Below are 16,196 nucleotides of genomic sequence, written 5' to 3' on the forward strand. Positions count from 1 at the left end.
AGGTCTGGAGATGCTGGAAATGTGTCCATTGCTTCTCATGGACACTGTCTGACCTGCTGAGTTTCTTCTGCTCTCTGCATATTACTGCTGTGTCCTTTACAGAGTTTCATCTCCTCCCTTGTATATAATTACCACACACAGCTGCCAAAATAGCTAATGCAACACGTGTCCAAGTGGGATGGACCATGCCAGTGTGCTGCATCCTTCCCTTTGGAAACTGGCATGTTCCCTTTCTGCTTGGCTAAAAATGTCAACTTCTTGCAAGACCAGTCCAAGAATGGAATCCAGGTCTCTAAGAATTTAAGTCAGTGTTGATTCTTCCAAGGAGTGTACTTCTGAGTGAGGGATCTGGATGGTTTTGGGCATGCTGTTTGTTGATCTTTCTGCCTTATCCATAATTAAAGGCCCTTTCAGGGTGTGGACCATCTTAACAGCCCAGTAGACAGCCACCGTCTGCCGTAAGGTAGAATGCAGCCATCAGGCAGTGCAGCGTTGACACATCCTGTGACATTTAATAGACAGCTCTTCCCCTCCTGTGAAAGGACATAGATAGCAGTAACTTCTGGCTATGCACGATAATGTGGAACCAAGTCCAATGGTCTGATCTGCTCCAATATTTCAATTTGATAATCTGGTGTCATGATCTGCATTAATACGGCCAAGAGTAGAATTGGGCTGTTTGACCCATCAAGTCTGTTCTGCTATTAATAAGAAAGAAAGAAATAGGAGCAGGAGACGACCGTCCGGCCCGTCGAGCCTGCTCCGCCATTCAATGAGGTCATGACTGATCTGATGATAGGCTCATCTCCACCTACCTGCCTTTCCCCATGATTATGACTGATGCATTTGTCCTCTCAACCCCATTTACATTTGACACTGAACCTATCAACCTCTGCTTTAAATGCACCCAATGACTTGGCCTCCACAGGCCCTCTGGTCCTGGACTCTCTCACTGCTGGAAACATCTCCACGTTCACTCTATCCAGCCCTTTCAATATTCAGTATGTGAAAATTGAACATATTTAGAGAAATAAAACCCACCCCAGTGAAAATGAATATATCTTTCAGACGAAGGCTGCAGTGAGAGAAGCACTGCTTTAAAAAGCCGGGAGTGTCACTGAATATGCTGTGGCCTGCTGAAGCAGTAAGATCTGGGGCAAGCTCACTAAAGGACATTTGTATGCCAGTTTTAGAGGAATCTCGTGACTCCATGGTCGCCATTGTTGACTCCAGCATTTTATTCTACGGTTAGTTGATGAAATTCAATTTCTCGGCTTGTAGTCTCAGAACTTACCAACGTTCTGCTAAATCCATTACTCTTAACGACACCAGCCCAAGACTAATGTCGATTGGTATCACATTATTTGCCATAGGCTGGTAAAAGTGTGTCTAGTTTGGGAAGACAAACATCCAAATGAAAAGTTAAGATTTCAGGTTTATTTGGAATTGTATGGTAATCGGCAACATTCAATTGACATCCTTAAGTAGTTTAATCCCTGAATTTATAAATTGCACACTTCAGTATTGTGTTTGGCCCCAGGTACTTGGTACCCTGCTTATAACAGAGGTAGATGGAATTTTAAATTAATGGAGATGATTGGTAACTCATTATTGAAACTGCACGTTTCCATTAATGACACGTGGAAAATCAAAGATCATTGCCCATCAATAGCAGATCAGGTCAACCTCTGCCCAACATGGACTCTGCATCTAACTGCACCAGTTTGATTTGTGATTGTTAATTATAACAATTACAGCACGGAAACAGGCCATTACAGCCTTTCTAATCTGTGCCGAAACTCTTACACCCTCCCAGTCCCACTAATCTGCTCTCTACCTATAACCCTCCATACCTTTTCCATCCATAGAGCTATCCAATTTTTTTCTTACAAGGTAATATTGTACCTGTCTCTATTACTTCCACTGGAAGCTCATTCCACACAGACACCACTCTCTGAGTGAAGCAACTCTCTCTTGTGTTACACCTAAACTTCTACCCCCTAACTCTCAGCTCATGTCCTCTAGTTTGAATCTTCCCTATCTTCAATGGAAAAAAATTGTGACAATTGCCCGATGGAACAAGGCACAGGTTGAGATTCTCCAAGTCCAGCACCCTGGGAAACTGACCACGAACAACCAGGCCACAGAAATGACTGCAATCATATTCTCCTCTGCAGCAGAATTTTTAGTTAAGGTGAAAGGGGGAAAGTTTAGAGGGAACATGAGGGGGAAGTTCTTCACACACAGTGGTGGGAGTGTGGAACAAGCTTCCAGCTGAAGTGGTGAATGTGGGATCAATTTTAACATTAAAGAAAAATTTGAACAGGTCCATGGATGGGAAGGGTACAGGTCAGTGAAATGAGGAAAAAAAGTGGTTCAGCAAAGACTAGAGGGGCCGAGGTGGCCTGATTCTGTGCTGTAATTGTTCTATGGTTCTAAGTAGAGACACTTCGCAGAACAATGAAGGGTTATAAGAACTGTCGGCTGAGATTGCAAATGTTATACTCATTGTTCCCTGAAGGTAGAATTTCATGTAGAAAGGGTGGTAAAGAAGGCTTTTGGTATGCTGGCCTTTATAAATCAAAGCAGAGAATACAAGAGTTGGGAGGTGATGTTGAGGCTGTTCAAGGGATTGGTGAGGCCAAATTTAAATTGGATAGGTATATGGATGGGAGGGGAATGGAAGGTTATGGCGAGGGTGCAGGTAGGTGGGACTAGAGGAGAGGACTTGGCTCGGTGTAGACTTGAAGGGTTGAGATGGCCTGTTTCCGAGCTGTAATTGTTATAAGGTTATAAATTACAGGAAGGATATCAGTAAGATTGAAAGAGTGATGTTGCCAGGTCTTCAGTTGAGTTACAGGGAAATATTAAGCAGGTTTGGACTTTATCAAACCTCCCCCATTCTTCTGCAAGGAATAGAAGTTTTCAAAATCACGAGGGGTATACACAGTAAATGCGAGGAGGCTCTTTCCACTCTGATTAGGAGAGATAAATACTAGAGGACATGGCTTTAGGGGGAAAGGTTTAGGGGGACCTTCTTAACTCTGATTGCTCTCCGACCTGCTGAGTATTTCCATATTTTTTCTCAGTTTTCCAGCATCTGCAGTATTTTGCCTTCGTATGGTTTATCTTCTGTTAGCATGGGGGCATAAACCCAGATGCCAGCTTTCCTGCATCAATTGTACAAACCTGCCTGTCCAGTTACCAATCACTCCCCACCAGAACCCTTATTTCTTATTCCAATTGAGTTGGGTTGAAGACATTTAATAAACATCTCTACACAGTGCAGAAGATAACATCCGTTTATGTCAACAGAAGTCTCCTCCACATTCCACCTCTTCCTTCCCCAGACTACTCTGGGAAGTGGAGAGCCTCGATTGAAAGGCTTCAGCACCGACAATACAGGTACTGTGGTATGAGGAAGGGGGAAGCTGCAGGCTGGGCAGTGGACATCCACTGTTAACTCCTGGTCACCCCAGTCATTTAGCATACACTGAGGTGCCTGATTTAACCGTTTCAGGATGAGACTTGTTTTTGAGAATGCCAGTGCTGGCCACAATGGGCCATGGGATGGGACAGAACTGATCAGCCACTCTTGTCCCTCAGGGTTTCTTTCGGACCATGCAACAATTTGGGTGGAAACAGATTTCCCTTAAATGCAAAAAGTCTCATCAATGGTAATGTTGACTGGCATGCTCTCTCAGCATAAATACCGGTGTCTTGGAATACGTGCTATTCCAATGTAATCAATCTCCAGGACCTTCACATTCAATAATGGTGGTGTGTAAATGCAATGAGTTGCCGCTGCTCTCCAGTTGGTCACTACCAGCTGCCTTTCCAGCTCACTGGCTACACATTCAGGTGATTTTTGTGTCCGGATTACCAACCAGGGTGTTCTGGTCTAGTCACTCTGCGAAGTTGCTTTGCTGGAACCATTCCCTCCTTCCCACAAGAGATGGGCCCGTACTTCCTCTGTTTTATTAAGAACAGTCCAATGTATTTCCGAGGCAGCCAAAGGTGACAACCCTCCAGTTCCCAGGGAAAGGATTCCGGAATCAGATGCAGGAATTCCAAGCAGAACTCTTGAGGAAGGTGTGTCATGAACTTAAAACTTAAAACGTTGGCGGTGACAACTAGCACATCTGTTGCCTTTTACTTCGAACCCACGGCACCGTGAACGCTGAAACACCCTCAGCCAGAACGAAGGATGAATTTGCAGAAGGAGAGCCCACGGGGGTTGAGGGGAATCTGCTGAGCCAAAATAGCAGAGGCTTGAGAAGCATTTGCCTTGAGGTTAAGAGGTGCTGGGCTCAGGAACACTTCATGCTGGGACTGGAGGACCCCAGGAATGTTTGCAATCACAGGAGCGTCTCCAGCAGGACTTTGGAGAGCTCTGGGTGAGAGGTACAATGTCTGCCTAAGGCTCCGAGCAGGATAACTTACTGCAATCGAATGACTATTAACTAGTTCAAAATAAGATCACGAACAGATATATTGAGATTACATTAAGGATAGGGTAGTCCAATGATGTACCAAATCTCAGACGTTTCCTTCAGCCTTTCAGTCATCTTCAACCATTTCCCTCTTTATCTCACCACCTCCTTGTCTGGCTAGTGCCAGGATGGAATGATTGACTGCAGCCATTTCGACAGCTAACGAGATGGGGTCTTGCTGGGGATCACTGTGACTTGTGTTTTCATCCTGCATTTAGAAACAGTTCATCAGCCGAACTGGGAACTTGTCAAAGGACAGAATTCCTCCTCTCTCAGCGCCTGCAGCTGAATGGCAAGTGCCCCTGCCAGCAACATCAAGTTGTCCCTGGCACTGTGCTTTCCACTAGGCGATCAGGAACTGGGCACTGCAGTCTTCCCTGCAACCCCTGACATCCCTCCACCCTTGTCAACACCCTCCAGCTATGCACAGCAACCTTGCGTCTTGCTAGCATACATATGCCAGTGCACAGTTTTATTTTTATTTGCAGAAGCCAATTCCAGCCATTTAAACCCACTGCCCAATTACAATCAAACTGATCTACAACCCTGTACATTTTGGAGTGTGGAAGGAAAGCAGAGCACACAGGAAAAACCAACGTGACAAGGGGAGAACGTACAAACTCCTTACACACAGCACTGGATTCAAACCCAGGTTGCTGGAGATGTAACAGCATTGCCCTAACCGTGCCGTCCAGTTCACTAACCCTGTTATAACAGTATGGCAAGTTATTGTGAATCCTTTGCCAAACCTGAAGAGAAATAACAGCAAAAAAATTTTGACCTTTGTACGAGATATCAAAACCGGAAATTCCTAGGTCAATTGTGAGATAAGAGTCAGCCAAGAGACATCCCAGGCCAGCGGCCACAGTATAATTAAACTAAGGTAAGGGCAAGAGGTTTCCCTTTACAGGCTTAAAGGACTCCAGAATTATTGTGTCCTTTAAACTTGCAGACTTACCACATTATATGCAATTTGGTTTCAAATACCTGGGGGAACCCTGGAGGAATTTTTTTTTTAAACAACTGTGTAGGGTTTCACTTCTGGTTTTTAACTTCTCCCAAGAAATTAAATATCTCCAGGAATATGGGCAGGGGAAGTGGGTGGGCGATAAAAGGCACGATGATCCAATTATCCAAGACAAGGTTGTCAGCGAGAACTGAGATTTGTACCGATATTTTGCCACGGTTAAATAATGGTGCTTTGTCACAAGTTGGCAGATTCAATAAACAAGCTCTCAGGGTGGAATGGAATATGAAATCTTAACACTTGTAAAACATGGAGGTATGGTATTAAGGTTGATGGACAGGAAGAAGAGTAGGTATAAATGGGTTCTTTTTGGAATGGCAGCCAGTAACTAGTGGGGGACCGCAGGGCTCCGTGCTGGGGCCACAGTTATTTACAATATATGTCCCTGACTTAGATGTGGGAATAGATAGCAATATCTCAAAATTTGCAGACGACACGAAGTTGGGTAGCGGAGTTGGCTGTGTTGAGGACACTAGGAGGGCGCAGAGTGATTTGGACAAGTTAGGCGAATGGACCAAGACGTGGCAGATGCAATATAATATGGATAAATGCGAGGTTATCCACTTTGGAGGTAAGAACAGGAAAGAGGACTATTATCTAAATGGTATCTGTTTAGGAAAAGGGGAGATACAGAGTGACTTGGGTGTTGCTGTGCATCAGTCATTGAAAGTGGGCGAGCAGGTGCAGCAGGCGGTGAGGAAGGTGAATGCTATGTTGGCATTCGTAGCAAGAGGATCGGAGTACAGGAGTAGAGATCTTGCTACAGCTGTACAGGGCCTTGGTGTAACCTCATCTGGAGTACTGCGTGCATTTTTTGGTCTCCTTATCGGAGGAAGGATAGCCTCGCCATGGAGGGGGTGCAGAGAAGATTCACAAGACTGATACCAGGGATGGAAGGACTTGCATATGAAGAAAGGTTGGATAGACTAGGCTTGTATTCTCTGGAATTTAGAAGAGGGGGGGTGGATCTTATAGAAACATGTAATATTCTTAAGGGATTAGACAGACTAGATGCAGGTGGGTTGTTTCCAACGCTGGGAAAAACCAGAACCAGGGGTCACAGTTTAAGGATAAGTTTTTTAGGACTGAGATGAGGAAAAATTTCTTCTCTCAGAGGGTGGTGAATCTGTGGAATTCTTTGCCACAGGAAGTAGTTGAGGCCGGTTCCTTGTCAATATTTAAGAGTAGGTTAGATCTGGCCCTTGTGGCTAAGGGGATCAAGGGGTATGGCGAGAAGGCAGGAACCGGGTATTGATCAGCCATGATCATAATGAATGGCAGTGTAGGCTTGATGGGCCAAATGGCCTACTCCTATACCTATTTTTCCATGTTTCCATGGAGCAAGGTGTCCAGTTCCACACTCCACAATATGGAATGGATGGGGTCATCTGCTAGAATGACAAATTAGTGGGTTCAGTTATTTGGAGATGCCTTGCCAGGGTGGAGGCTGAAACGTTAGGAGTATTTAAGATACTAGAAGACAAGCATGTGGATGGAAGAAAAATAGAGGTTTACAGGGTAGAGAGGATTGGTTTTTTTTAAAAAAAGGAATATATAGGCTGTCACAACATTGAGGGCTGAAGGGCCTGCACTGTGAGATCCTGATGTTTGAACTCCTTAGTGCAGGGGGGAAAAAAAATTAATAAAAATATTGTGGTTTTAACAGAATAAAAAAGCAATTTTTAGGGACACAGATTTTAGTTGAAATGCAAGAAACACTAAGTACTTTTTAAAGAAACAAACCAGGCAGCACAGTTAGTGCAGCGCTGTTACAACGCCAGAAGCTGGGCCCAGGGTTCGAATCCGGTGCTGTCTGTAAGGAGTTTGTCCATTCTCCCTGTGTCTGCATGGGCTTTCCATGGGGTCTCCGGTTTCCTCCCACCGTTCAAAACATACCAAGATTGTAGATCATTTGGGTGTAATTGGGCGGCACGGGCTCGTGGGCCGAAAGGGCCTGTGGCCATGCAGTATGTCTAAATTTAAGTGTTTTAGTCTGGAACCTACTACCTAATCTACTTTCACAGCAAGTTTTAAAAGAGAATTCAGTAAATTATTTGGTGGAAATATTTACAGGGCCAGAGGTGAATACAATAGACAAGGGCCACCAGAGGGAACAATTTAGAATCAATCCTCAGTTTGGACACAAGCTTTGACAGTGACAAGTTACTGAACTGCTCGACTGCACCTTTCTAACTTTACCCAAGGCAAGAGACATCACAGGGTTAACACACAACTGTAGCCCAGTACTCATCCTCTTAACGTGTTGAGTTTCCGTAAGGAAATGTGAGAAAATTACCCCAATGACTGACAAGTTAACAGAAGGTAAGTAGCAATCTACCTGCTCCATGAAATCACTCCCATCGACATCATCACTATTGGAATGTCCACCTGGGCTCTGCACGTCGATACCATGGGTTTCTAGGATTGCTGCTTCTTTGAAAAAGCAAAATTTCCATAAGAGAACATCACCAGGCAAAACACTGAGACACTAGAAGGACCCAGTGGGTCAGACTCCATCCATGGAGAGAAATGCTCAGCCAATGGCTCGATGACACTATTGGGATGTGAGAGGAAACCAGAACACCCGGAGAAAGTCCACACAGGCATAGGGAAAACTTGCAAACTCCACACAGACAGCATTGGAGGTAGGGATTGAACTGGGTTCGCTGAAGCCACAATTGTATTAGGTTTGCAGATGCACTGCCTAGACTCCTCTTGATCTGACACCCTGCACTCTGTGCTGCGTTTGTATTGCTTTACTCTATAGGGAATGGCTTGCTGGATTGCTCGTAAAACAAACTTTCTCAGTATCCTGATGTGCATGTGGCAATAAATGTACCTACTAGGTTGTTCAAAATATCTGATTTTGGTAACCCTCATCTCATATCCATGGACTTTAGCAAGGTTTCTGGCAAGGACCCACAACAGGTTACTCCGTTAGATTAGAAAGCAGCGGATCCAAGGTGTGCTGAACAACCAGTTGGTGGAAGGAAGGAGTCAGAGGTTAGTCCACAAGACTGTTCAGCTCACCTTGGATCCCCTGCTTATCAGCCCATCGAGTCTTCCCTGTGGTGGGGGGGGGAGGGGGCTGCTTTTTTGATTGGAGGCCCATGACCAGTGTTATGCACAGGGCCAGTGCTGCATCCCTTGTAAGTTATTTACATTAATGACTTGGATGGCAAAGTAGTTGACATGATTATGAGATTTGGAGATGACATCAGAATTAGTGTAGTGGACTGTGAGGATGGATATCAACATTTACAACAGGATTTAGATCAGTTGGGAAGGTGGGTCAAGGAATGGCAAATGGAATTTAACTCTCCAGAGTTAAACATGTGAGGTGTTGCACTTAGGTAAGTCAAACCAGGGTAGGCCTTACACAATGAATGATAGAGCCCTGCAGGGTTTTGTAGAACAGAGACACTCCGGAGTAGAGGTGCACAATTCCATGAAAGTGGCCACTTGGGTGGTCAGGGTGGTGAAGGAAGTGCCTTCATTGGGGAGGGTATTGACTACAAAGATTGGAACCTTGTGACGCAGCTGTCCAGGCCAGTGGTGCGAATGCACTTGGAGTACCGTGTAGTCCAGTTTTGGAAGGTTATTATGAAGTGAGGACATTAAGTACGACTGACGAGCAACTTACCTGCACTCAGAGAGACCATGGGGTTAGATTTTGTTTGTTTATTTTGATATTCAATAAGTTTCAAGCTGTGAATGAGGTTTCTTGTGGGCCTGAGTGGCAATATGCTGTTAAGGAGAATCTGAAAGAACACAGTCTCCTTTGCTGAAGACCTGAGACCCAAGTGAATCAAATCACGAGGGACAATGTAATTTTCCAGGGTAGGGAAGTTAAAACTAGAGGGCAGAGAATTGGAAAAGATTAAAGGGTACCTGAGAGGCACCTTTTTCCACACAGAACCATGACAGGCATGAAGTCAGAAATGGCTAGAATTACATTTAGAAGACATTTGGGCAGATACATGGGTAGGAAAGGTTTAGAGCAGGGGTGGCCCATTGACAGTTGGAACATAATAGTCTCTGACAATAAAATGCACTGCATGCACTTTGCATTAATTTGTTTCAACACTAGACGTCCATGCTGCTTTGAACAACTACTAGACTATTTTAAATTAAATTTAAGGGCAGCAGATTCAGAAATGCCTACTGTAATATGTAACACCAACAGTTCAAAATGTTTATTTGAGAGAAAATTAATTTTCAATGGAATAAAAACAGTTCATCTTGCAGTGTTGAAAACCGCCAGGCTTAACATTGTTTGGCCCATGACTCCTATATTTCTGTATGTGGCCAACAACCAAAAATATTTGGCCACCCCAGGTTTAGAATGACATTTGGGGCAAATGGGACCATCGCAGATGGGCAACTGGGTTGGCATTGACATGCTGGGCTGAAGGGCCTGCATTTGTGCTATACAATTCAATGAATCTAAAATGTCTAGAAGCTCCAGCCTCCCATTGTTTGCTGTTCTGCTTTTTCACCAGACTGGGAGCTTCCCAGAAACGATGGGGAAGGTCAAATACCTGATTGAAAATTTGCCAAAGCCTGTGGATGGTGAGTTGAATAAACTCAATTACATCTCCACCTCACGTCCTAACCCCTTCCACCTCCCCAACCCTCACAAACCTTGCAGGCTATTGATATACATGCCTAAACTGCAAACATACCCAGGGCTCTGATCCTCCCACAAATACTCAAGTCACGTGGAGACCTCTGCTCAGGCAGCTAGGTTAGAATCGAAGTACTATTCGGCAAAGAAACATGCCCTTCAGCCCATTCAGTCCATGCCAAACCATTATTCCATTGAGTCTCATCAAACTATACCTGGATTATATCTCTCACATCCAAGGTGTTATTGAAGCCACATCACCACCTCTGCTGGCAGCTTGTGCTACGCTCTCACCATCCTTTAAGTGAAATCGTAACCCAGGTGAATTGCCCATCTCACCTTTCACGCTAAATCCATGTCCCATAGTTCTCATCTCACCAGACCTCAGTGGAAAAAGCCTGCTTGCATTAATCCTGAACCTCATCATTTTGTATCCCTCTGTCAAATTTCCCCTTATTCTCCTATGCTCCCTGGAATAGATTCTTAACCTGTACTAGCAAAACCTTGTAGATTTTTTGTGCACTCATTCAAATTTATTAATATTGTTCCTGTAGGTAGGTGACCAAAACCGCACACAATACTTCAAATTTAGTCTCATCCCAACTCCTGTACTCAAAACTTTGATATATGAAGGCCAATGTGCCAAAAGATCTCTTTACAACCCTATCAATCTGTGAAACCAGTTTCAAGGAATAACATATCTATATTCCCAGGTCCCATATTCTAGCTCACTTCACAATGCCCTACTATTTACTGTGCAAGTACTATCCTGGTTTGTCCTCCCAAAGTGCAGCACCTCACACTAAAATTGCATCTGTCTAATCCCATTTACTACCTTGTCCAAAACACTGATCGACCAAACCTTCTTGACCTTGTTAAATAACTCATTAAAGTCAATGTAGACAACAACTACTTCATTTCCTTCATCAACTCTCCTTGTAACCTCCTCAGAAAACTGTAAGACCTACCTGTCTCAAAGCCATATTGCTTATCCAAATAATTATATTTCTGTCCAAGATTACCTTCTAGTAACTTTTTCATTATTGATGTCAGACTCACCAGTCTATAATTCCCAGATTATTCTTAGAGCCTTTTTTAAACAATAGAATAACATAAGCTATCCTCCAAACCTCTGGCACCTCAATAAATGGCTACAGTTGCTTTAAATACCTCTGCAAGAATTTCTGCACTCATCTCTCCCAAGGCCCAAGGGAATATCTTGTCTGCCCTGGGGATTTAGCCATCCTTTCTTGCTTTGAGACAGCAAGCATCTCCTCCTCTGTAATCTGTATAGGTCCATTTCCTCTCTGCTGATTTGCCACATTTCTACAAACTTGGGGTCCGTCTCCCAGGTAAATACAGATCAAGTTCTCCGCCATCATCTTTGGCTCCATGCATAGATGACCTATCTGATCTTCAAGAAGACTAATTTTGTACTTTGCTATCCTTTTGCTCATAATGTGCCTGTAGAAGCCCTTGGGATTTTCCTTCCCCTTGTCTCCCAGGACAACCTCATACCTCTTTTAGCTCTCTTTATTTCCTTTTTAGTGTTTTCTTGTAAATCCTATATTTATTTGTTCCTTGCCACCTATATCTGTTCTGCACCTCTTTCTTCTTGACCAGGGCCTCACATCTTTCAAATACTAAGGTTCCATATACCTGTTAGTCTTGCCGGTACATACAAATTCTACTCTCAGAATTTCACCCGCCCCAATCCACACTTGCCAGATTCTTTTTGATTCCATCAAAATTGGACTTTCTCCAATTTTGAATCTCAACCAGACCAGACTTATCCTTTTCCATAATCATCTTGAAACTAGTGGCATTACACCCACAAGGCCCAAACTTCCCGACACACTTCCATCATCTCTCTCATTCCTTGAAACAAAACCAAGTATTGCACTCTCTCCAGGTGGGACCTCGATGTACTGATTGAGGAAACTTTCCTGACAGATTTGACAAACTCTACCCCTCCAGACATTTGAGAGTATGGGAATCCCAGTGAATATGTGGCAAGTTAAAATCACCTACTATCACAATCTTCCATTTCTTGCTATCTCTCCAAACTTGCTCCTCCAATAATGCTGACTATTGGGTGGTCTATAATATAACCCCATAAATGTGGTCATCCCATTCTCATTCCCCAGTTCCATAGACAAGTCCTCCTGTCTGACCAATGTCATCCCTCCCCATTTCATCCCTCCCTCTCTATCACATCTAAAACAGTATCCCAGAACATTGAGTTGCCAGCTGTGCCTTTCCTGCAACTCATCATTCCATAAGCTGATCCATGTTCAAAGTTCATCTGCCTTTCCTACAATATTCCTTGCATTGAAATTAATGAAACTCAGAACATTACTCTCAATATACTCGATCTTTCTATCCCCCTGAATCAGAGCAGAACCATCAAACCTTCCCACAAGGACAATGGTCTGCCTCCAGTTCAGATGCAAGCCATCCTGCTGGTCTAACCTTTCCTGAAAGAGAGCCCTTCCTCCTGCATCATCTCCTTAACCACGTATTAAGCTGCATTATCCTCCTATTTCTAACCTCACTAGCATGCGGCGTGGGTAGCAGTCTTGAGATCGTGTCCTTTAACATAAGGACCAACTCTCTGAGGTTACTTTGCAAGACTTTGTCACCCTTCCTACCCACGTCATTGGTCCCAACATGGACTATGACATTTGGTTGCTCACCCTCCCACTTGAGAAGGCTGTGGACTAGAGCAGGGATGTCCCTGACCCTTGCACCTGGAAAGCAACGTATCTCCAGGAATCTCAATCTTGTCCATGGAACCTCTTCTCTATTCCCTTAACAAATGACTCCCTTATCACTGCACTTCACCTCTTCTCCCTCTTCCTTTCTGAGCCCAAGAGCTAGACTCTGTGTCCCTGGTAAGTCGACCCCTCAACAGTATTTAAAATGGTATACATGTTATTGAGGACAACAGCCAGACAGGTACTCTGCACTGTCCATCTGTTCCCTTTCCCTCTCCAAAATGACCCTCAGCTACCTGTCTCTGAGGTGGGACTGCTTCCCTATAATTCCTGCCTATCATCCCCTCAGCCTCCTGAATGGTACGGAGTTCATCCAGTCCAGTTCTGTGACACAGTCTGTAAGGAGCTTCTTGCAGGTGTAGTAATCAGGGTCATTGGTGACAGGTTGTGAAGGATCTGTGCCTTTCTCTCTTTTCTCCACTCAAGCAATGGATTTACTTATTATCCAAAAATCAGTTGATGTGAAAGTTTGAGCATCAGCTGCTTGAGGTGGGGATTCTACAAATTTAGAACCCTTTGAAAGAATTTCTCATCTCAATCCTAATTAATATCACTTATTTTACATCCCCAACTCAAGACTCTCAAGCCTGAGGAAATAGTCTCTCAGAATCTTCCATCTCTCAATGAATGTTTGTCTAAAATCCTTACAATGTGTTGATATCAGACCAATGATTGCTCTGTGAAAACTAATTCACAATCAGGAAAAAAAAAACCACAAAGCATCGTTGGGGATGGAGAGAGCGTGACAGGGAGAGTGAAAGCGTGACGTGGAGACAGTGCAAGAGCCCCCTCTGACAGAGTGAGTGATGATGCTTTTGGTTGACAAGGTTTCATACATGTTGCTCTCCCTACAGACATTGTCTGACCGGCTGAATATTCCCAGGATTGAGTGTTTTTATATTGTTTTAAGCGAATGCAGCTTTTGCTTTATTTTGGAAAATATTGATTGCTCGGGCTTTTAATGCAAAGGTGCGCAGAGTATCAGATGAAGATTCTGTTTTGTTGAGAGAACAAATTGAGATAACCTAAGGAAGCTGCAGAACAGAAGCACCTTTGTGCCATAACTGTACAGACAGCACAGGATGACGTGTCAGGAAACTCGACAACATTTCTTCCTATTGATGGTGCTTTGCTGCCTGGAGGGGAAGGAGTGATGCAAATCAGAAGGTTTAATGTGTAATAATCACTGGACAATGTACATTGGTAAATAAAACAAGTTCAGTTCAGTTAACGCTTATAGTTGGAAAATCTATCAAGAATTAATGCTAAAGTTCAGATACGTCAAACAATGTCCAGGAAAGAATAGATCTCAACCACTCATTGCAAAAGCATACGTAATGTAGTGAACTGGAGGGGGTGGGGGCGGTAGAGAGGGCAGTAAATTGAGAACACCTACAGATTTTACTGAAAGAAAGTGGATATAAATTCATTTGCGCTGTTATCAATATGTAAAGAAGACATTATTGTTGAGTTACTGGTTAAAAAAAAACCATTGAACTGAATTGTTTATTGTCACCTGTACTGAGGAGATGAATCTGTGCACGAGTCAACCCATAGATGCAGAAAGGATTTACACAAAATGAAGGATTGTATGAGAATTTAGGGTTTACAGCTTTTCTGAAATAGCTGAACAGGTCTTAGAAAAAAAGAAGAGAGTGAAGGAGAATGTTGGAGGGTTTGAGATCCAGGTGAATCCAAAGGCACTCAAACAAGTTTTTAAACCAACAGATGAGATGAGAGCACAAGTACATCGTACCAATGAACCGCAATTCCCACTTGCTGCAGCCAAACAGGTACGTAGTTATTGCTTTAAAATGAGAGCAAGGATGTGGAACTTTATCAGAGGAAATACCTGGGTGGAAAATAGTTCAGATACATTTGCCAAGGAAGCAGATTAAGAAAGAATGGAACGATGGCCTGAAAAGCTGAAGCAGAGAAAGTGCACGTTCATTGTACAGCAACTGAAATAAACACAAAACATTCTGGATATACTCAGCTCAGGCAACAGGGAGAGAGTAGCACAGAATTAACATTTCAGGTTTGTGACATTTCATTAGATCTCACAGTTCTGACAAACTGAAAAGGCTAGCTATCTGAAACCCCACATTTGATTCAGAGAGCTGTCACACACCCACTGAGTTGAAAAACTTCGTATGGATGGGTATCTGAAGGTAGACCTTGACATGTTGGCCAGTTCCTGGTCTCTGACTCTACAAGGTGCCGTTCCTTCAGCTGGCTTTGAAATATTGCAAGAGGCCATGGCTGCCGAGGTCAAAATAGCAATGAGATGGAGAATTAAAATGAAGGGCAAATGGAAGCCCTGGAAGATTGTGTTCTGCAAAGTGATTACCTCATCTACATGTACCATGTAGTCAGCAAGGGTTGCACTGGACTAAATTGGTAAAATAAGAAAATCTCTGCTTCAGTGTTTGGGTTCTATGGTAGTGGGAAGGGAAGAGATAAAAGCTTGCATGAGAAAAATGCACTGGCAGGGCGTTGATTGGTGGAGATGGAGGTGTTGAAGAGTCACAGAGAGATGGTCCCTTTAGGATACTGGAACTAGAAATATGGAGGGGGTGATACAAGTTTGGGGAGTGTGCCTGGTGCTGTGATCATATTGATAGTGGTGGAAGTTAAGGTTAATGATCTATTAAAGGTGAAGGTCGCTTGAGTGGAAGATAAAAGGGTCCTCAGACCTCTCTGGGTGGGAATGGAGGTGCAGGAAATGGAACAGGTAAGGTCGAAAACCCCATCAACCTTGGAAGGGGGGGCGTGGCAAGATGGCGTAGGGAGCGGACGTGCATTCCCGGTCTCCCCCAGGCAGTTATATAAATACCCGTTTTAAGAATATTTCTTTTCTGTTAAAAGTCTTTGTTTTGTTTATCAATTGTTTTTAGTTTAAAATGGCAACAAAGATTAAGGAAAATAGAGTTCAAATACAGAACAAAACTACACTCTCCGACTTTGGAAGAAACTCGGCCTACTTGCCCAGACAGAACCACGGAGTCAAGGCTGGAATTTTCTTAAGAACGGAGCTCATTAATTGGACTGTCGGATAAGCTGGCCTTGGACACCCCTCTGAAAGATGGTGATGAATATTGATTTGAAATGTTTTATGAAGATAAATTGCAGTAATTGGCATTGGTTGCCCGTGAGTTTTAAAAATCCAGATAACATTAAAGTTTATTAGTGATTTTTTTTGGATGGAATATCGGAAGGATGAATTTATTATCTATAAATACAGAACAAAATTACATTCTTTGACTTTGGAA

The 16,196-nt window shown here is 43.5% G+C and overlaps 1 protein-coding gene across 10 annotated transcripts in view; it reads right to left on the reverse strand.

Annotated features, from left to right (window-relative positions):
* Positions 1–1,415: 1,415 nt before the first annotated feature.
* The window catches only part of LOC138760334 (homeobox-containing protein 1-like), a 127,245-nt gene continuing 112,464 nt past the window's right edge, over positions 1,416–16,196 (reverse strand). For 8 of the 10 annotated variants that reach the window (XM_069930778.1, XM_069930775.1, XM_069930774.1 and 5 more), the window contains 2 exons: positions 7,859–7,953; positions 1,416–4,701 (listed from right to left, as the gene is read on the reverse strand). In XM_069930778.1, coding sequence (XP_069786879.1) covers positions 4,561–4,701; positions 7,859–7,953 — 236 coding nt within the window. In that variant the 3' untranslated portion in view covers positions 1,416–4,560. The remainder of the gene's footprint in view (positions 4,702–7,858; positions 7,954–16,196) is intronic. The other 2 variants (XM_069930780.1, XM_069930779.1) reach the window with 2 other exon arrangements.

This window comes from Narcine bancroftii, chromosome 4, assembly GCF_036971445.1.
Source record: "Narcine bancroftii isolate sNarBan1 chromosome 4, sNarBan1.hap1, whole genome shotgun sequence".
Classification (NCBI taxonomy): domain Eukaryota; kingdom Metazoa; phylum Chordata; class Chondrichthyes; order Torpediniformes; family Narcinidae; genus Narcine; species Narcine bancroftii.